This window comes from Danio aesculapii, chromosome 11, assembly GCF_903798145.1.
Source record: "Danio aesculapii chromosome 11, fDanAes4.1, whole genome shotgun sequence".
NCBI lineage: Eukaryota > Metazoa > Chordata > Actinopteri > Cypriniformes > Danionidae > Danio > Danio aesculapii.
In genome coordinates this window covers 19,935,113-19,959,136 of record NC_079445.1, presented here as the reverse complement: position 1 = coordinate 19,959,136, position 24,024 = coordinate 19,935,113, and the positions used below count along the sequence as shown (strand labels likewise).

The following is a 24,024-nucleotide window of genomic DNA, read 5'->3' as shown; positions in this document are numbered from 1 at the left end:
AAACCATTTCTCGAAATATACTGATTTGTTTTTGTAAACAATACTTTGGTTGTTCCAAATATACATTAATAACCAATAAGACCTGTTTGTGAAATATTGTTAATTTTATGGGTAATTCACCAAGGTGTATTGTAACAGAAAAGCAATTCCTCCAATTTTATAAAAAGGCTGTGAAATATTGAATCAGGTTTTTAAATGTTTCTCTTCTGCTGAAAATGAAGAGCGCTCAGCGCTGCTGTTGTCGTCTTTATCATGTGACGTCAGTGCGAACGTCCGCCCCAAACATGGCAGCGCCCTTGCTGAACGTGTAGTTGTTGTACGGAGTGTCAAAGATGAACCGCCTCACAAAGTCACCTGGCAAATGCTGAAGTCTTCGCGTACAGTATGGACAGACGAGAGTTCACAGCCTCCCTTGTGGTAATGCACGTTTTCTGTGGTAATACTCACTGTCTATCACACGCGCTGTAAACAGCAGCGCAAGAATCTTTCATCATGAACTCTGCATGTGACATGAAAGCAGTGTAATGGTATTAAGTAACAGAGTGTCTTTTTCCCTTTTGTGTTATGCTAACAGACAGTTACTTGTTTAAATAACCTGAAAGACATTTTCGATCACGGTTATGATGATTATAACAGTAATGAAGCTAAAGGAATACATTTGTTTTTTTACAAATACATGTGCTATTTTTGTAGCAGTAAATAAACATGTGCTGTTAATAATAGTAGTAATAATAATAATAATAATAATAATAATAATAATAATAATAATAATAATGTGTGTCTTCTAGTCTTCCAAGTCAAGATAGTTACTATTTTTTTCTTTTTTTCTTGTCTTTGTTTTTAGATTTGAGAAAACTACTACTACTGATACATAGTACAACTAATAATAGCAGTAATACTTATAATAATATAGTAATAGTAGTAACAAACTAATAATAACAAACAATAGCAATAATAAATAATCCTTGTGTTTACACACACAAATACACTTATATATGGGGTGTTATGGTGGCAAAGTGGGTAGCACGATCGCCTCACAGCAAGAAGGTCACTGGTTCGAGCCTTGGCTGGGTCAGTTGACATTTCTGTGTGGAGTTTGCATGTTCTCCCAGTGCTCACGTGGGTGTCTAAATTGGCTGTAGTGTATGTGTGAATGAGTGTGTATGGATGTTTCCCAGTGATTGGTTGCAGCTGGAAGGACATCAACTGTGTAAAACATATGCTGGATAAGTTGGCGGTTCATTCTGATGTGGTCCGGTCCTTTAGAAATCACTCTACTAATTATTATTATTATTATTATTATGAATATTATTATTATTATTAGTATTATTAATGGTAATAGTAATAAGCAATAATGACTGGACTAATAATTTCATTTGAAAATACATACAATAAGTAATAAATGAATCTTTAATGAGTAAGTATCTAACAACATTTTTTTTTTACATTTAATAAATGCCGCCTTGATGTACAAATAATTTTTTTATATATATAGCATGCTATACAATATTATATTTGTGCATATACATTAATTTAGTCAGTACTGAAGCTAAATTTGAGCCAATCTAACAAAATATCTTATGAAATGGTCCAAATTTATTTAACATCCAAATATATATGGTAGCAAAAATATTAAATAAAAATGTATAAAGGAGGAAAAATCTAGAGAAACAAAACATTAGATAAAGTGTTGTGGATTTTTTTAAAAAAAAATTTAAAAAGGATTTTTGTTTTGCAATATTTCGCTGGAAATTAAATATATTATTTTTCTATTTATAAAGATCTTCGGTGAGTCATTTTTTTTGGGCTTTTGGATCTATACTCACAGTATTGCATACTGTTAGTCAGAAATGCTTTAAAACAAGGGATAGTTTAGTAACATTATTAATAAGCCATTTTTTTATTCTGAGTTCAGTGCATTCTTTATATATATATATATATATATATATATATATATATATATATATATATATATATATATATATATATATATATATATATATATAAAGTGTATATATATATATATATATATATATATATATATATATATATATATATATATATATATATATATATATATATAGTAAAGTTACAATGATAAACTTTATTGTATCGGTATTTACATTACATTACATTCTAATAACAGTTTGAATAATGGTGCATTAAAACCGTATCCTGTCTCTTTATCCCTCAGGCAGGAGGGTGCGCAGGAATGTGTGTAGATCTCACTCTCTTTCCACTGGACACCATTAAGACAAGACTGCAGAGCCAGCAGGGCTTCTACAAGGCGGGAGGTTTCCGAGGGATCTATGCAGGAGTCCCGTCTGCTGCCATAGGCTCCTTTCCTAATGGTGAGTTTACAGTATATACAGTCAATGGCCACTTTATTGGATTCTCCTTGTTTGTCCTAGGTTGGACAATTTTTGCCTTCAGATTTGCTATAATAGTGTTTAGGAGACAATCAGCAAGGTGCTGGAAACATTCTTGGGAGATTTATATACATATTGACATGATATTGACGTCTGAAAGCTAGGTATAATAGAAACAACATTTCAAATTTAACGAATTGTTTCACAAAATGATTCATTGGTTCAAAAAGTTTGAAACACCACATGCTAGAGACACCTGGTAGTCAAAACCATGCAAATGCAACAAAAGCTCAAACAAAAGATACATTAGAATTGTCTTTTTCTAACATATTACAAACTTTAAATGAAAAGTGTAACCTATAAATACACTTAGCATTATTTTTACATTTTCAAGACATATATATAGTTTTTTTTTCTCAAGTTAAACAGTTGTTTCTGTCATAACAGGAAGCTATTGACTGATATTATTCCTTTTCATTTTACAAATAAATAACTAAAATATATACAAATTCAGGGTGTCCACTGGGTCTTAAAAAGTCTTAAAATGTCTTAAATTGCTAAAACTAATTTTAGACCTTAAAAGGTCTTAAGCTTTCCAAATTATTGTGTTGTAGGTCTTAAATAATTTTAAACAGGTGTGGAAAATTTATATAATTTATATTATCTATTATCTAATTTATATAATCTAGTTTCCTATTAACAGTGATATTTATATAACTGAAAAGTTATATTTGTTTTTTTAAAACTATAGAAGTCCAGTTGTGAGAAACATTAAAACCTATTGCTTTCCTGAGCATGGGCTTAGTCAAAGTGATGTAAATGCTAAAGGTAGGGTCCCACTGTGGTCAGTGGCAGAGCTATGGGGTTGAAGTCTCAAAAGATGTAACACCTATACACCTATATGTATCACTGCCTGTAAAAATGTTTTTAAACAGAGGTTGGCTGCACTAGTTCAGAGATCTTTCGGTGAATGCCACAGCTATGGCGAGTCCTCATTAAAGGATTCTGCTTTGAAGATACTGAAAATCTATGTGGTTTTGTCTCTTCTTCAAATTCACAGCATAGGTCTTAATTTCCCTATGTCCATACTCATTCAGGCCGAAACCATCAAATCACCAGCAATTCATCTCAATAGAACTTTTAACAAATAGTTACATTTTTAACTCTATTTACCGATATAGTTTAATTATATTTCTTACAATAACATTTGTTTAAAAGTTCTTAAAGTTCACCAAATTTATTTATGGCGTGGACACTGACCTGGACAGACAGTTGTGTATATACTTTTTTTTTTTTTTTTTTTTTTTTTTTTTTTGAAGAAATGTTATGTTATAAAAAAGTGCATCTATTAAACCAGTGTTTGCTTGCTTTGACACATTATTAATAACTAAATTTGACATTTTGAGGATAGTAAAAAAGAAATCCTAACAGTGTTTAGCCCCATATATGTCTGATTTTTCATTAATAATGGTCTTAAAAAGGTCTTTAAAAGTCTTAAATTTGACTTTATGAAACCTGCAGAAACCCTGAAATGAGTAAAACTGATCCTAGATCAGGTAAAATCCTTAAAACCTGTTCAGGGATTTGCCACTGGGGGGCGATCTGTGTGAACCCACACAATTCAAATGAATTTTAAAGATAGCCCCCCCAGCGGAGAGCCACCAGTTTTGATTAAGATAAAATATCTAAATTTCCTGTTATTATCTGACAGGAGTGTTTGCGCGCTGCTGCTCTTGCTCATCTACTTCAAAGCTCTTCAGCAGGCATTATGATTTTAGAAAACTCAGATATTGTGGTATTTTATTTTTCTGCGATAAGTAGTGGTGATTGAATACAGTTTCACAAGATGATATGAACAGCTCTATTTGACAGTTTTCTGAAGGGTCTAACAGTATTAAGGTACAGAAATTGAATATTCACAATGCAAAAAAAAATGCATTTCTCAGATCAATTACGATATTTAGTTTTCACTTTCAGAAGAAATAAGTCGAAATGTAAGAGTTGTTAAACAAGCTAATTTATCTGCCAATGGAGTAAGCAAAATAATATTGTTTTCAATACATTTTAAATGTAGATATGTGGACTAGAATCAAGACAAAAGTTCTAAGTACGAAAATATATAAATATTTATTTTGCATAAATCATATAAATTCCATATAAATAATTAAATACAATTCATCTTTGTTACACCTCCCAACATCATCATTTTTGTTTTTGCTCAAATGTTTTAAACTCTTGAAATGCTCATTCACAGGCCTTAAAAACGCACGCAAATAAGAAACTTTCACTCTGTTATGGTTAAACCTAGCAGTGACTCTACAAACCACATGTTCTGTGGCTCTTGGTCAACTATGATTCAGACTCAACATTGCATTGCATCTTGTGATGTGACTACTGTGGATGCGTATATTGCAAATTATAGGTCTGTACTTCAAATAAACTAGATGCATAGGGAAATCTAACAACATAAAGCACAAAACCAAACATATCTCTGTTTAATCACAGAATAACGTTACGTTTGGTATTTTTTAATGTGACCACATATCTGTATCTGAGTTCACTGTATTTTGTTCTTAAAGTTTTTTTTTTTTTAATTAAACCTGTATTCCTCACAGTGCAGTAATATTCAACTCATCTGTAAAATTCAGACGTGTACTGGGGCTAATTCCTTGTCTCCTATAAAAAAAAGTAATTGGTTAATTCTGGTTTATTAAAGTTTTCTTTTAATACTCGATGGTCAAACTTGAAGAGAATAATGACACCTCATTGTACCCAGTTTTTAAAACACGTTTTTATGTTTAAAAGTTGATTTTATACTTTTACTTTATACTTTACTTTATACTATGGCAAAAGCATAATTAAAATACAGATGTCACCACTTCACATGTTCCCTCTGCTGCTGTTCTTGCTGTTGTCGTGGCGGTAGTAGGTGCGCCAGCAGCTTTTGACCCCTGGGTGGCGCTTTAACCATAGATTTTCATTTTGCCTTTTCACAATACTAGATAGGACTGTAGGCTACTGTGTGTGCCTTATGTGATGTGTTCAATTAAAATATCATTTTGTTTGGTTGTTTTGGTTTTCATAGTAATAAACATGCTTTTACACTACTGTACGTTTTAGAAAAGATACAATACATGGTGAGAAGCATAGCCATAGGCTGCAAAAATTAAGCAAATATTAGAATTAAGTTCTTTAGCCTTAATAGTGCCCTATTAAATTGCATTAGGTTGAAAATAATGTTTCGATTTCTTTGACACCATGGTGATGTTATTATCTCAAATCTTAAACATACACACACTGCAAGATATGAAAACCGCGGCACAGCACACACGACAACATAAAGTTAAGGTTATCGAGCCGACGGAGCACATCACCTGATTGCACCTGATCACTTTTTTTATTTATAATTATTATTTATTATAGGCTAGGTTACAAATATTTGAACAACCGCCACTACATGCAAAACACTCTCATGCCCTCAAAAGAGGTTCCCATATTATTTATCGTCTGTTAATTTTTCTCTGTTCATTTCTCATTTCTCTTGTACTACAGACGTCTGATTATAAGCAACATATTTAAACCAGAATCACTGAAATCCTTAGCTCTCAGGATACACTTTCAGCGTAAACACATGCAAACATCTTCATTTAAATGGCTTGCTTGAAATAAATTATTTCTTTTCTTTCAGCTGCCGCATTCTTTGTCACCTATGAGAGCACCAAGTCAGTTTTCTCTGGCTACACCTCATCAAACCTGGCCCCCATCACTCACATGCTGGCTGCTTCACTAGGAGAAATCGTAGGTTTCCTGTTGTTATTCTTTATTCAGTCCTGTTGTTTTGTCCTTCTGTTTATCATCATTTACCCATTGCAGTCAAAATGAACAGTGTCTGTTTCCCAGACAAATAAGCAGAAGGCTTAGAATGTGTTTTTTGTTGCATGTGTTTTTATTTTTTACTCTGGGTTAAAGCCGGGCCACAGATGACCTTGTATTTTCCCAACCGCTGGCCAAATAGGATCTTATTGTTTTCTGTTGACATAGCTGTTTTCATAGAGAGGAGTCTTGCAGTTTTGTCAAGGGAGATTTAGGTGTTGGAGCTGAAAAGTCCACCTTCATTTCCTCTGTAAGTGAATCTCTGAATGCTCAAAAAAAGATCAGTCCAACTCATGACACAAAACCAATCAAAGTCAGAAATAAAAAGTGTATCTTTCATTAGTGCATACTACACCTTTAAAAATGTAATTGCGATATAAAATATAAAGCCACAATTTGTGCAGGTCATAGAATTTCTGGAATACTGTGGAATTTTAGTAGGTCCTTTCCAAAAATTTTAAATTATATATATTTATACACATTGACTGTATACATTCAGTATGGGGGCGTGCGAGAGATCTGCAGAGTTTTTGGCAACATCAGCAGCCTAAGATTACAAGACATTTGTGCTGCCCATTACATTACAACCCACAGGAGAGGGCAAATTTTTCAGCAGGATAGCGCTCCTTCTCATACTTCATCCTCTGAAAGTACCTGAAAGCAAAGAAGGTCAAGGTGCTCCAGGATTGGCCAGCCCAGTCACCAGATATGAACATTATTGAGCATGTCTGGGGTAAGATGAAGGAGGGGGCATTGAAGATGAATCCAAAGAATCTTGATGAACTCTGTGAGTCCTGCAAGAACGCTTTCTTTGCCATTCCAGATGACTTTATTAATAAGTTATTTGAGTCATTGCAGAGATGTATGGATGCAGTCCTCCAAGCTCATGGGAGTCATACACAATATTAATTATTTTTCCACTGCACCATGACTTTATATTCTATACTGTACATTGTTTCTGTTAAGTGACAAGACGTTTGTCAGTAAGTCAGACCTTACTGTCCTAATTAAAAATCAAGCCTTTCATATTAACTAGAAGTCAAGTTATTATTTGTTGTTCCTAAAATTTGGCGATAAGACTTTTGTCAGGTAGTGTATATTTATTTTCAAGCCATGGAATATCAGGAAATTTTGTTGTTTTATTATGTGTAACATTTCATGTGTTGTTTTGTTGCAAAAATATCCATACATTTACACATATTACTTACTTTATTACTTTTTTGACCTCAAGAACCATTGTTTTTTTATATAAGGAAACACCGAGAGAAACAGATAGAAAGTCTTCTATACCATATAGCCTACTACATCATATTTGATACATGATTGTAAGAAGAAATGATCTTATATTCTTATATATATAATAAATGTATTTTTTATTTATCAATTGTACATTTATTCATTGGCCTCAGGGTCATAATCTTTTATTCCCTGTCGGTTTAGATTCAGTTTGCTCTGTTCTTTTAAAACAGCAATGTGTGGAATAACCTTCATTACTTAAAAGAACACAAGACTGACTTAAAATATCAGTCTATAAATGTCATAAACAAATCCTCTCGGCACTAACATTTTTGATTTACAACAGTTCAGTTCAGTAGAATTCAGTCTCAATATCTTTAGAGCAAATTAAATGTATTATTGTGACTAATAGTATTTAATGTTCCTAATATTATCCTATTCATTAATTAACTATGTTCAGTATTAAAATTGACACTGTATAACTATAATGCTACAATTTGATTAATATGTGCTTGTTTATTAACAATTAAATTAACTTTCTTGATTCTTCACTGTACTGAAAAAACTTTTGCTTTGAAAATCAGAACCACTATCATTCCGACATCATCTCAAGTCACAAAAAGCAAGTGAAGTGAAAAGTTCAGTCTTCACGAGTAACTAAGATGTTTGAATATGAGGTGAAGCTGAAGTCAGGTTTGTTGATAACCCTTTGTCTGATGCGCCAGGATTTGCACACTTCAAAAGGTGGATTTTTTAACAGCAGAGCCTCAGCTGAATCCCTGTGTGTTATGGGTACAAGCTGCCCCGTTCAAAGCCTGTAATCCCAGAGCTTAGCTATGAAAGTCCTCACCTCGGGGCGTCTAGAGAAGAAGACAAAGTCATCTCACTTGCATAACTTCTGACATTTTACAAGTTCTTGCTAATAGGTTTCATGACAGGATGTGATAAATTAATTTATAATTTCGAGTTTTTTGGCACAGTTTCTCTGACCTGATACTTAATGCTTTGTTCTTTTCCTCGTTAATTTGAGTTTTCCAAACAGATGAAAGTATCTTCCGTACTGCTGTTCTGTCATAGTTGTCTGGCTGACCCTATAAGGTCAGCTCAAACACACTAATCAAACATGACGGGGATTCAGGACTTTAATCTCAGTGATTCAGACTCTGTCTTTGTAGCACTGGAACAACCTTTCAGGTGCAACAGCAAGATTTAGTCATTATTCACCTTTACCAGTTTCTCTAAAAGCCACCATGAAATCATTTTATTTATCATAAATGATTTTTGTCATTGCATCATGTGCTTAGACTGATGGAAAGTGAAAGCTACTGTTTTCAAGACCGATATGTAATAATAATCAAGGAACTTTGCTGCTGCAACAGGCACAATTATAATATGCAGTACCCAGGGGCGCCCCCAATATGATTTTGCTGTTGATGTTATTAATTTAAATGTACTTACGTAAATTTACAACATTTCAATAAATAAATAAATAGCAGCCACTAAATTATTGTGTATTGATTGGTGCCACTGACGGAGCTGATTCACTGCCCCTCCCCCTCCTCGATCATTGTTGACAGCATGCACACACCTTCAATAGACACCAATGGCAATTTAATATTTACTGTAAGGTACATCAATAGAGGAAGCTGTATTAATAATAATGTAGCTTAAAAAGGAATATGGATAATTTATATTATTAGGGTCTGTATAGTGAGTTTGTGTGTGTATATACATTTGTTATTGTGTGTTACAGTTGTATTTGTTTGTTTTATTAATTAATTCATTAATCTTCATTATGTTTAGACATGGCATATACTGTATGCTGTACAATAAAAGTATGTGAAAAATAACTGAAAAGATATTATGTGAAAAGTGTTTTTAAACTTAATATAGATTCTTATTTGGTTTGCACATGTAGTTGCTGAATTATTTCAAGGAATAAATTGCAATATTTCAAGAGTAGTTAATTACATGAATTAAAAACACGTTATTTAATTTACCAGAAACAAAATTATAACATTACACTGAATTAATTTTTTTTGTGTGTGCCACCCCAAGATTTGGTGTGGCTTCTTCTGGCCACCCCTAAGAAAATTTTCTGGGGGCGTCACTGGCAGTACCTAAAATGAAACCTCAACTAGGAAACAAGGTAACAACGCTGCTTAATATCATTGTGCTTGCTGCAGTTATGGTACAGCAGCAAAGTTCCTTATGCACCATTATTACGCCAGAATAGGAGTATAGTTCCTAGACATATCGGCCTAGATAATAGCAACTTTTAATTTTCCATATTGGTCTTGGTAAACTACGTAACTACAGAAGAGTCAAGCTTTAAATAGGAAAAGTATCTAAACTTTTTTCAAAAAACATTTTGAGCAAGCTGCTTATGGTCTAATCTGATTCAATGATTTATGCTAAGCTAAGCTAAAAGTGCAGACATTGAGATTGGCTGATTAAAATAAAATATAATAAAACTTAAATGTTTAAAGGTGCAGTATGTCAGTTTGACACCCAGTGGTTGCACTAGGTATTGCACTCCCGGGTCAAAACAAACGCAAGTGCAAGTTGCGAGTGATTTAAATCATGTTCTAAATAAAAGCAACAGCAGCAGATAGAAGCAATAGTTTTTGTCCTAACCAGCACCTCGAATTGATCTATTTCTTGCAGCTGAACAACAGAAAACTATGACCATGATCACCTCAGGTACACCTCATGTGCTTTATTCAATGTTAAATGCTAACAATGTGAGTTTGAATACCATTTTACATGATATTTATTGCCATATACTGAAAGCAGATCAAGCAGAAAGAAGAATTAAACTTTAGAACTAAACACATTTGACTAAACACATGATTTAGCATGTACATTTGATAACGTTAAAGAGGTTTAATATGCATCATATAGATTATAAAGCTTACTATTTCATGAGTGAGTGCATATTCTGTGCTTCTGAATGGCTGTATTAATATCTATGTCGTGTTTCGTCTGGTGTATACAGCCAAATTGCTCATCACTGCGTATCTTGTTACAAAGCGTGTGGTTAGGACACGCGGTTACAATGTAACCTGCTCACCTAATGTTTACGTTCGTAATATTTGTACAATTTGCTAATTAATAACCTCATGTGGAACTCTGAATCTATGTTTCATTTCAGCAACTCGGGTGCTGAAGTATAATTGGCTAAACTGGTATTAGGCAGGTTAAATGACCAAAACAAAGTCAGCGTTCCAGCACGGAAAACACATTTTCAAAGCAGAATATCTGACTTCAGCATTGTTTTTCAGATAAACAAGAATGTTCACTTGGCATGTTTCTTAAACATCTGAAAACCTATTATGGTATTTTTTATAAATCTTTAGAAAAGTCCAAAACTTACATTCAGCACCTTTAACTCTAGAGCAGTTGTAAAATGAGCCTATGCAGTGGAGTGTTCCTTTAAAGGCGCAATAGCAGATCTTACAAAATTAAAGCCTACGTCCCACCCTGCAAATCTGCATGCAAAACCATACCTTCTGAAGACATGAAGATGAACACATGCACAAGGCAGTACCACTACAATACAATAACATGCCATTCACCAGAGAGAAAACTTTGAAGTATAGTTAGTCTTTAAAATAGCTGAACTGCATCCTCAAACATGAGGATAAAGTAGTCCTTTCTGCACACAGTATTACATATATTTACAGACAGGTAGGACATTCATTTATTCATCTTTCATTTTCAATCGCTTTTCCGGGGCCGGGTCATGGGACAGCAGTCTTAGGAGAGAACCCCAGACTTCCCTCTCCCCAGACACTTCATCCAGGTCCTCTGGGGGATCCCGAGGTGTTCCCAGGTCAGCCGAGAGACATAGTCCCTCCAGCGTGTCCTGTGTCTTCCCTGAGGCCTCCTTTCAAACTGCCACCTTATCGTGGTGGAGGGGTTTGAGTGCCTGAGTCAGGGTTCATACTGTCCTGGAAAACCTGGAAAAGTCTAGGAATTTCCAAAAGACATTTTCCAGGCTTGGAAAGGTTTTGGAAAAACAAATGAAGCCAAAATCTTTTGGAAAAGTTATGAAAATTTGTTTAATTATTATCTGTGTACTTGAGATGATAAAATTGTGTACATTTTAAATAAAATAAAATTGAGCTGTCGGCCCTTCACGTGACGTTCTCTGTGTGGGATAAACTTTGCGAACTTCAGTTGCAAAAGCAATAACTTCAAAAATCAAAAGCAATTTCAGCTTCACCTCTCTTTCACTCGCTTTCACCATAATTCAAGATGCATTTTGAGTGTCGCGTCCAGAAACCTTTAACTGCAGAGGTCAGATACTGTGGGTGCTAAAGGCTTATTTGTACTAATCTTATAAGTCTTTTGAAAACACAAGCCAACATTTCTAAAATTTTCACACAACAAGATTCATTCATGTTCCTTCGGCTTAGCCACTTTATTCATCAGGGGTCACCACAGCGGAATGAACCGACTACTTATGCAGCGTATGTTTTAACATAGTGGATCCCCTTCCAACTGCAACCCAGTACTGGGTAACATTCATGCACACACATTCACACACATACACTACGGCCAATTTATTCATTTATTCATTCATTTTCCTTTCGGCTTAGTTCCTTTATTAATCTGGATTAATAGACATTACATGAAACACAAAACAAGATTATGAATATTTACCTGAAAGTTTGAAAAAGTCATTAAAAAGTCATGGAAATTTAGTAGTAAAAATTTGTATGAACCCTGCTGAGTGATCCTAAGAGCTATGTTGTCGGGGGCTAATGCCCCTGGTTGGGTCTCCCTAGGCAAAAAGGTGTTAGGTGAAAGGTTAGACTAAGTGCAGTACAAAAACCCCTTATGAGGCTGGTGGCCGGATTTTTTTCCCATGGAACAGCAAGCACGGACTGTAAGGGGCTGTGCATTGTGAAATGGGTGGTGGTCGAAGGTTAGGACCATAGCAACCTGATCATCAGGCACAGAAGCAGGTGGACAGTCAATCGTAATGTTTGGACTCAATGTTTTGATTGGACAACTTGTTTTTAGTCCTGCACTTTACACAGGATATCAAAACACACACCAATACATTTGTACCACTATATTTAGTGATTGTTATCAGGATGTGAAAAGACTTTCAACCAGCATAACAAAATTTTTTCTGAAGACAATCACCTATTGCACCTTTAATTAGTATTACATTAAGTCGCAACACGTTTGAGATTCAGAAAAAATAGGACATATTCCAACAATGACAACAGTTCAAAAATTTATTCAAAAATCATTTGAAAGGTTGTTGCTCTCATATGTAGGTGACCATAAGAAATAAAAGACTATTGCAACTTACATTTAATGGCCACTTTGTCTTTTCATATGAAACGTTTCTAAAAAGAATGAAATAGTAGCACAATTTGGGCCTATTCTCTCTGTGAGACTACTGTGTGTGTGTGTAGCAGGTTATAAAGAATGCACTAGCTGATGGTGTCTGTCAGGGCCAGAGTAGGCTGTTATCTAACCATTATATCAGATTTATCTTCATTCTCATTTGCCCAACACGCTCTCCGAAAGCTCATTTGTCAAGCTGAAGGAGCACTTTTTCCTACATTTATAAAGCTTGTCTCTCCCTATGGCTGTGCGGCTGAAAACAGCATGTAGCATGTCTAGAGGAGGCCGACTGGCACCCTGCTAAGCTTCGCACAGCAAATAAACCACACATTGCCTGCGAGAATATGGTTGCCGGTGATTTATTGCTCAAATCAAGCCAGGGTGTTATGCCGTGGGCTCATTTTCAACCATTTCCCACCTCCTCTTTCTTGTTCTCACCTGCCAGGTCTGTGAAATGTCAAGAAATAGGCAATTGTGTTGGGTGAAAAATGCTATTTCTGCACACACGTTGGGGTTTTTTAAAGGACGAGATGGGGGACGCGTCAGGCAGATTTTGGGAGGCAGTACTCTAAAAGGTCCTGAGAGGACGCTGTTGTTGTTGTTGTTTTATTTAAAGCACCTGTAGGATGATCTGGGGAAGATTGTTCCAAATGCCTGCTTTAATCCAAGTTTCCTGAGACTCTGCTGGGAGGCGTTTGTTCAGAGTTCATGGTCCGGTTGGAATGTTCCAGCTGTGTCTATTGATGTCTGGAGTCACAGCTGGGAGAGTGACCTAGCCATGCAAAACTGCTTTATTTTATGCTAATCAAAGTCTCTTTTGTTGAGAGGTCTGGGTTCAGGTTTGTGGTTAAAGTGGTGGAAAGTTTGTATAAATGTTAACATGCACCAACCACTCAAAGATTCAGAGTTCATATTGATTAATTATAATGCTTCTGTTAACACTTTATTTAAAGCTTGTATTTAAATCAAGAGAAGAAATATATTTTGCATTGTTATTTTTTCATTTTATCCACATTTATATATACAACAGCTATTTATATATGCAATATACATGAGTAGCAGTGCGATGTGGCTGTATATGGACATTGGTGAGAAGCATGTTTTGCCTTAGTGTCACACCAGTGACAATATACAGCCATATTGCACTTCTACGAGTGTGATATTGCAATTATACAATAGTTTGACAGCATAATCGTGTATATGAAAAAGAAAATCAAACACGGAGAGTCTCAAAATCCTTTTGTATGAGGAACTACTTTCTTCTGCTCATCATTCACATCTGCAGCTGATATCAGAACAGTAGAATCTGTTGCTACTTCACAAACGTCATTTTAGAGCTAGTATTTGAATGATGCACTAGCGTAATGTCTAAAGTGATGACAAAACCGGTGATTTTGCTCACATTGTAAAATGATAAGGCTGAACGACATGAAATGCCATCAGTCTACAGAGATTGCCTTGTATTTCTCTGTTGCAATCAGGAGATCATGCTAAACACATGCAGGCATTTCTTCTTTCTTTCTTTTTACTGTACTAGTCTGCAGAATGAAAACAGGAGACTCATTGGAAACAAACAGATGCCCAACCAAAAAGTAACTCAGGGTTATACAAAGAGTGCCCAACACGAAACACATTCCTGATATGCGAGTCCCATCTCTCACTCAATACACCACAATTACTTTGGTATAAATAAAGCACTACAACATACAAAAGAGAAAGATCGACTTAAGCAGGTCGCACACCGGAAGCGCTGCTCACGCCGCGACACGTCACGCACATCACTGTTAAAAGTATCACAGACCAGACACAGACATTCGCATGATATTTAACATGAAACTAATCAGATGGCGCTCTGTGGCGCGGCAGAGAAATGAACAGTGTTCTGAGTTGTGGCTGGTCGGCGCGGACAGCCGCCGACTTGCAGCGCCAGTGTGTGTACCCTGATAGAAACCTATGTTAGAATTCTGAAATGTATGGCTTGGCTCTACGCGGCGCGCTGCCGAGCGGCGCTTCTGGTATGCGACCTGCTTTAAAATGTCACTTACCTGTTTAATAATGATTTGATCAGCTGTACTTAGAAATTATGAGTTTTTCTCCTCTAAGAGCTTATTATGCTGTCTCTGTCGCCATCTTGTGGATGGACAATGTCAACTGTCGTTGCTCAGCTCAATTTTATAAAATATTTAAAATAGGCACTATGCTTATAAATAAACTGCATAGTTGCAATCTAAACAACTACATTCTAGACTAAAAAGTAGGGGTGTCAAAATTAATTGTTTCTTCGGTGCACCGCGATGCAGACGTGGGCAATTCAATATCGGTTCAGTAATAATCATAACCGGTTATTATGTTCTGATGTAATTTATCTCATATGCCCTATGTCGCTGTAGATTACTATGGTGAGGGAGGCGAGCGCGAGTATTCACAACGCTCCTACTACTTAAAAATGCATGAAACTGCACAATTTCACTGCTTGTGTGTCTTTCACTGACACTTACAGCAGAAGCCCCTATTTCATTGCGATTGAGAGAATGAAAGTAAACTCCATTTCTCTCTCTAACACTGTGGCCCATTTGACCTGCTGGGCATGACTTTTCCTATCCTCTCAGCTGTTACAGCGATACTTCTGGATACAGACACGAGCGCGTGTCTGCAGAGTTTTCTCCACCGTGTCTATCATGGATCAGCTGTGATCGCCGCTGCCGTTTATCAGTGTCACTCATCTGTGAAGAGCGCCAGCGCCAATCGCAGCCGTTTATGTTGAGCACGTGACTAAGACAAGGCTCAGAGAGTGAACGGGATATTTATATTTGTTTATTTGCTATAAATGCTTGTGTTGTTTAAAGGTACAGTTTATGTATCTGATTGTTTGTATTTAAGGACAAAATTGTATTACAAACAGTAAATAAATTTAAATATATTTTTACATTTTAATTTAAGAATTGTTGTGCTGTGAAGAAAATCTAAAACAGTGTATGGAAAGCATTGTCAATGCACCGAGATATCGAGTTGAATATTTTTCAAACTGTAGAGTGTCCTCTGCTTGTTGCTGTATGTGGGCGGAGTAATACACAAGGGTGAAGGGCTCGACAGGTGCTGTTATTAGCAGAATATCGCACAGCTATTCACCAATCCAATTCAAGAACCAGACAGAACTGTTGTATCGACTAAATTATGATTCTTTTATATTCATAATTATGTAATATAACATCAGTTGGGTTGATTATTAATTGATTTCTTTTAGACTATTTTATGTTTATCATGTTCATACATGGAAGAAAGCAGGTTTATAAAATGGCACAATTGTCATGTTTGGGCGAACTGTTCATTTAATGCAACGCAGCCTTTAATACTGTAGAAGTTATTCTCTTAATGTATTATAATTAAAAATTTAAAGGCTGGATAGGCATTCACCCATTTAAAAAAAAAATGCAGTAATTAGTGGTTAATTCCGCTGTGGCGACCCCTGATAAATCAAGGACTATTTGAAGGAAAATGAGTGAATATAAATTTTTAATTGTTGTTATGAGATAATACCATATATTAAGGCTGTTCAATATGACATTATAAATATATTGTTTGGAGGAAATAAAAAAGTCTATTCATCATTGTTTTTACCATTTCAGCCATTTTATATCATGCTCTATTGTTTATCTGTGTTGCAAATTACACTGTTTACATTCATATTTTTCCATCATTATTCTTACAAACCTTGCAGAAACATGAATAACAGCATGCTGGGAGGGTTGCAAGCTTGAAAGTACTAATATTTACTTTTTACATTTTATTTAGCAGTATTTTAAATTGGGCCTGTTTAAAAGTGCTTTAGTTCATTACTGTTTATTTTATATATTTACATTTTCAATCAAAAATGCCCTGACGTTCTAAATAATGTGAGTATAATAATCACATATTAATTTGTACATTTTGAGTATATGCTTAAAGATGAAAAAATGCATATTCCATGCAGCCATTATAAATAAACTATATTAATTAATATAATTACAGGAAAGATACTAGTTTTTTATATTTATCTGGATATGGATGACTTAAATTGTGAATTTTTTATTTATTTTTTTTTCATGTTGCCCACCTGTACGATAAAACACATATAACACAGTATTTATTAGTATTATATAATTGTTGTACATAAAAAAAACTTACTGCATTTGAAAAACTGAAGACAGTTATAAACTTTTTAATATTGCTGTTAATATTGGTCAGTGTGATATATTGCAGTATTCATTTGTCCCTTTACAGTTGTGTGTTGTAGAAGAGTATGAGGAAGATATAAACAGTCCTGACTTGAATCACAGAGTGCAAAAATAAGCTTTAATTGCCCCGCTCTTTCTCTGACCTTGTGTCGTGGTTGAATGCTGGCCTGTGGTCACCTTGTCACTGTGGAAATGAGAGTTTCGTCCTCAGGGTTTTTTTGCACCTCTGCAGCAGTGCAGGATTGTAATCGTGTATTTGGATCAGAGACAGCGACTAATTAATGCCGCCGCCTCCAAATGACTTGCAAATAAAGATAAATGATGACAGGAATGCAAAAACACAGGCCAAAGGCTATTTCGCAATGAAGAGTATAACTATAACTCTTTCCAACATGGTAACTAAAATGTTAATTACAGCAAAACTACGTTTAAAGGTATAATTTACCCAGAAGAAAAAAGTTGCTGTTGATTTACTCTTCCTCAGCCTAAGATAAAGCTGAAGCTGTTGTGCTTTATAGAATACAAGTCGACACTTTGAGTTAAAAAATAATATGTGATATGTGAAAAATAATATGTGATTAGATATTATGGTTTAAAATTGTGAAATATATAGTAAAGTTATATATTATAAAATATATATAATTATATAATGTGCAATGTGTGTATACACAATAGTCACATTGTAGGATTTACAATGTGATGACCAAGTTATTTTACGTTTGATTGTTCAATTTTTATATTTGAATACTGTTAAACCAAGGCTGCGTTCGAAACTGCCTACTCAGTAGGTACTGCATTTGAATTTAAACGTACTACTCGCTGTTAGAAAAGTACATTCTATACAGTATAAATGTGAGCAGTTTGAATGGAATTCGTATGTACTACATCCGCCATTTTGTCATGGTCACGTGACCTACCCGCGTGAATTGCATTGCTTCACTCTCATTCATAGTGCAGCATGCATGAGATGCACACTTCAGAATCTCGCCGGATGTAGTAGGTCATCTTGGTACTTCTCGCATACTGACTTTTGAAATTCTATGAAGTCAGACACACTACTCAGCTTGCATACTGATTTTAGCGTATTACATGGTATGGAAGTTTATTTAATCTTTATTTGTCCTCTGTTGTATTTATATATGCTTTATTTATTCAATTGTATGCAGATGTAAGACAGAAAAATATTTGATCTCCCTAGTCATCTAAATTAATGAAATCTTTTTTAAATAGAGCAATTCAAGTCATCTGGTGAAATGATATTCATATTACAATATATATCGCAGCAAAACAAAATATCGAAATGTCAGATTTTTCTAATATTGTGCAGCCCTTATATATACACACACGCGCACACATAACTTGGAAGACTTCCACAATACAATGACATTTTAAATATTTACGTGATTGTTAGGCTAAACCCCTGTTTTGAGGGTAGAATTAATTACATGACTCAGTTAAACAAAATTGTATGTATAAATAATTAAATATTTATGACAATTTTACATTGTTATGACTGAATTATGTCATAGACTCACATCCTCCTTGCAGATCAGTAGGTACAAAATAAAAATTGATGTGATTTAAACAAGTTAAGTCAAAAGTAATCCCAAAGTAATCCAAAAATGTAGTCAGATTACATTACCTAAAATGTGTAATCTAGATTGTTACTAACATATTTCATTATGCAATTTGTAATCAGTAATAGGCTACTATCTGTAGTGTGTAATTTACTGTTTGTAAGCACTGTTTTGACCTACTCTGGATTGCAAACTTCCTGTTCTAATTTGCTTCATCAATTTTTCCGCAGGAGCAAAGAGTTAGTAAAATGAATAGTTCACCCACAAATTAGAATTCTGTCACCATTTACTCATCCTCCACTTGTGTAAATAAATGGTGAGAAAACATTTTTGGGTGAACTATCCCTTTTATTTAATTTTGTCTGTACATGTTTGAAACTCTGAAAGTGCTGGTAGCCATTGACATGTTATGAATCACAAGGATCCAGTTTTTTCCCCAGCTAATATGTACTTATAAGTATGAAGAAAAAGTCACCTACAGGAAATTACCAGCAAGTCTAAATTTCATTTTTCAAAGCTATCACTTTAAGTCAACGCCTTGATAATCATGTGGCATATCACATACAGGTACATTCCTAAACGTCATGTAAAGACTTCGACATCCACTTACTTAAAAATGTTCTCGGCCTACTTTTCCTGCTCTCCGCTCTCTGTAAATTACCCCGAAATACACAATGTCGGTAATTGATCTGATATAATCTCTCACCAGTCCTCTATCAACTCCCCTGCGAGATGATACAAAATTGCTACGCCGCGCACTCGCGCACACCAATTCAATTACCGCAAGAATTACTTGTCATATCCACTTCCCTCTCTATTTAGACCTGTAATTTTGATCCTTTTGAGAATTACACAAGGAGACGTGATGTTTAGTGTTTCATAAATGTTAACCCAGCAAAAAGAAAACCTAATGAGCTTAGTAAAATGAGCCCTGTCAGAATGAGCAATGTAGCTCCGCAATTCCAGCATTTCGCCAAAGGATGGCACTCTTGCTGCACAAGTTCCCCTTGTAAAAATATAAATCTTCCCCACTGACCTTACTTTTTTAACAATTACAGATTCCCCTCAGCTGGATCTTGCCCATTTCTGTCACCATGCTGTTCTGCAGACCAAGTCATTTGGTGACTGCCTTTGGTAGCCTGTTCACACCTCCACCTTTTTCCTACACCCAATAATGCTTTTCTGAATTATGGGAGTAACTTTAGTTAAATTGTAAACAATCGGGTACACAGTTTCCATAAAAAAAACTGGGTACAATGAGGTATCAGTATTGTCCTCGCACTTCATTCATCAAATACTGAAAGATCTATCTATCTATCTATCTATCTATCTATCTATCTATCTATCTATCTATCTATCTATCTATCTATCTATCTATCTATCTATCTATCTATCTATCTATCTATCTATCTATCTATCTATCTATCTATCTATCTATCTATCTTCTGTCTGGTTCTCGAATGTGATTGGCTGATAGCCGTGTGATATTCTGCAATAACAACACTGGTACAGCCTCTTCATCCTTGTGTATTACTCCGCCCACATAGAGTGACAGCATATCAATAAACTCACTACAGTTTGACAAATATTGCAGCTATTGGACAGCATAATGTACTTTTGAGGCTTTTTAGGTGAGAATGTAGTTGTTTAGATTGCAACTGCAGTTTATTAATAAGGACAGTGCCTATTTTAAATATTTATAATTTCCATCGACGTCCATCAGCCTGTCATACTGAGCAGCGCAAAGACGGTTGGGCCACAAGATGGCGACAGAGACCCCATAATAAGTCCTTAGGGAAGAAAAATAATTTTCTTTTTGTATTTCAAACTACAGCTGATCAAACCATTATAAAACAGGTTAGTGATTTCCCTTGTATGTTGTAGTGTTGTATTTATACCATAGTAATCTGCTAGTGTTTGCTTTGCTTTGGCTTTTTCAGGATTAATTATTGTGATTTCCTGATTACACCAGAGAAAAACTTGGAAATCTTTGTAGACTGATGGCATTTCATGCAGCTTAGCCTTATAATCTGAAAATGTCAGCATAATCACCTGTTTTGTCATCACTTTAGACAGTACACTAGAGAATCATTCAAATACTAGCTCTAAAGTGAAGTTGGTAAATTAGCAACAGTTTTAGCTGTTCTGATAGATGTAGATGTGAATGAATGGCGGAAGAAAGTAGTTCCTCAAACAAAAGGATTTTTTTGTTTGATTTTCCTTTTTATATACACGTTTATGCTGTCGAACTGTTGTATAAATGCTTTATTACATTTGTAACAGTGCGATGTGGCTGTATATCGTCAATGGTGGGCCACTATGCACACCTCCCACCAGTGGCAATATACAGCCATATCGCACTGCTACTCATATGATATTGCTCATATATACATTAGATTAATCAGTACCAAAGTCAAAACAAGGACTAATTAAACTAAATATTTTATAGTCATCTATCTATCTATCTATCTATCTGTCTGTCTGTCTGTCTGTCTGTCTGTCTGTCTGTCTTTTTCGGCCAAATTAAAAGAAATAAGACTTTCTTCAGAAGGAAATACTGTGATTTGTTTGCTCTGTTAAACATCACATTGGAAATATTTGGAAGTATTCAAAAATAATTTAATTTACACAGGAGGGCTATAATTTAACTGTACATTTATACACAACAAACATTTTTAGCTTCTTCAATATGTATAACACTTTATATATATATATATATATATATATATATATATATATATATATATATATATATATATATATATATATATATATATATATATATATATATATATATATATATATATATATATATATATATATATATATATATATATATATATATATATATATATATATACAAAAAGAATGTGTTTTCAATTCAACTTATTATGAATTGTTGTTGGAAGTTCTCCAAAATGGAAAGCTGCTCATGATTGTAAATGCGGCTACAGCTCAGAGTGTGCCAGATGTGTCTCACAGTAGCACCCCTCGTCCGCTCTGTCATTCAGGAGAGATTATTTCCAACAGCACAGATCCAGTGTGAGCCCCGGGGTCTGGTATGGGGGGCCGGTGAACACCCCGTTGCTGCGGAGATTGCTTTCCATCCTTGATTCACAGTGGTATTTCCGCCCCCAGCATGGAGAGGATCAGAAGTAAGGCAGCACAAGTGTAGTTTTAGAGCGGGAAGAAGAGGCTGTGAAGAATGAGCTTGAATAATGGCACACTTCTATTGGCGAAGCATGTTTATGGATTTGTGGAGTGTTTTTGTGATATATTGTGCACAATTTGTTGGTCATTTGTGATATATATTTTTTTTTATGAACTCACAAACATTTAAATACTGAATGCTTTCAAATCAAATATGCATTGGATGTAGTATGTATGTATCTAATATATATATATATATATATATATATATATATATATATATATATATATATATATATATATATATATATATATATATATATATATATATATATATATATATATTATAGATAAGATTTTGGGTTGAATTCAGTGAAATCAGTGTAAGTTTAGCATCATAACTTTTATATAGTGGGATGGATCAAAATATGAATTGGATCAAAGCGTTTCATCAAAGTTGTCCTGAAACGGTTAGACAACACCCATTCTTATCTTAGTCTCAATTTTGAAAAACCTTTTTGATCCTCTTCAAATGCTGACCACTGTAGTTTGTCAATACTTAGAAGTGCTTTTCGGTTATTAGATTTTTGAAAAGTTTTCATTTGAATTTTTTAAAGGTTTAGTATTTTTGTTATTTATTTATTTTAATTATGTACTGTATCTGGATGGATGGAAGATAGGTTGGTTGGTTGGTGGGTTGGGTTGGTTGGTTTGATTTGGATGGTTGGTTTGATTACTTGGTTGGTTTGGATGGTTGGAAACAAATTCCTCGTATTTGTGAACATACCTGGCAATGAAGCTCTTTCTTCTGGTTTGATTGGTTGGTTTGGATGGTTATTTGTTCTTTAATTAATTAATTTATTTTTAACATGTATTGTATGCAGTACGCTTGGAAAATGTTTGGTTTGTATGAACAGTACTATTAGATGTTCTGATGAGTTTGTCTTTCTCTTCCTCAGGTTGCCTGTCTGATCCGTGTGCCCACTGAAGTGGTAAAGCAGAGGACACAAGCCAATCCCTCCATCAGTACCTACAGGGTGCTGCTGAACACACTACAAGAAGAGGTGCGTGCGCACCGTCAGCTTGGCTTGCTGCACACAATGCACTTGTATTCACCTGACAGACAGTTGGATGCTTGGATTGATTGATAAACAAGTCATTTTGTAAAGCAACCAGTCATAAAAATGCAGTGTGTTTTGTTTGTCCATAGATGACAGCTCTTTTTGTTTCCCCATTCAGGGATTCAGAGGGCTGTACAGAGGTTATGGAAGTACAGTACTAAGAGAGGTAGGCTGACTTTACTGAATTTACTTCAAGTATTCGTACTGCATTATTTTACATCATTGTACAAAGGTTTTTGACATTTAATGTAAGTACCTCATAAAGGGAGAGCTCTAAAATACAGTGGGTACGGAAAGTATTCACACCCCCTTAAATTTTTCACTCTTTGTTGTATTACAGCCATTTGTTAAAATTATTTGAGTTCAATTCTTTTCCTCAATAATGTACACACAACACCACCCTAATGACAGAAAAACACAGAATTGTTGACATTTTTGCTGAATTATTAGAAAAGAACAAAGAGTGCAATGTTTAATAAATATCCAATGTCTAAAGGGATGTCTTCCCACTGTGACTGTAACTGTGTTAACATAGTTAAATGCAGGTACTTACTATGAGGTTAAGGGTTTAGTTTGGTGATAAATATTCATTCTCACTACAGAAATAAAAGTACATCATGCATAATTACATACATTAAAGGCACAATGTGTAAGATGTTTTTATTGAAATATCCAAAAAACACAAGAAGAGTGATTCATATTTTACTGACTTAAGTAATGCAACTACCTACATTATCCCAAATATTTTGAAGAATGTTTAGTTTCAGAGAAATTTGCAACTTTAACAAGTGCCAACATGCTAATGATGGTATATACCTTCAATTTCTGGTTTGGTTTGAATACCAAAGATGATTTAATATGTTAAAATATACACAGAGCAGCATTCAAACTACCAAGTTTTGAACACTTTAGCTCATCCATGAACACAATTTCTGCATGAGTCCCATGGAATGTAATGAAAAAAACAAAAAACAAACAAACAAAAAAAACACTTATGATTCCACTCTCAGTCACAGTGTCATCAAACTATGTCTTTGTTTGTTGTGAATATGCGCCCTCTAGCTGTGAAATTTATATAATGTGTGCCTTTAATCTTTTAAATTAAAGGTTTTAGGGT

The 24,024-nt window shown here is 34.6% G+C and overlaps 1 protein-coding gene across 1 annotated transcript in view; it reads left to right on the top strand.

Moving 5' to 3' along the window:
- The first annotated feature begins 272 nt into the window (after positions 1–272).
- The window catches only part of slc25a26 (solute carrier family 25 member 26), a 111,974-nt gene continuing 88,222 nt past the window's right edge, over positions 273–24,024 (top strand). The window contains exons 1-5 of the mRNA XM_056468759.1: positions 273–417; positions 2,195–2,351; positions 6,058–6,167; positions 22,746–22,850; positions 23,026–23,073. Coding sequence (XP_056324734.1) covers positions 385–417; positions 2,195–2,351; positions 6,058–6,167; positions 22,746–22,850; positions 23,026–23,073 — 453 coding nt within the window. The 5' untranslated portion in view covers positions 273–384. The remainder of the gene's footprint in view (positions 418–2,194; positions 2,352–6,057; positions 6,168–22,745; positions 22,851–23,025; positions 23,074–24,024) is intronic.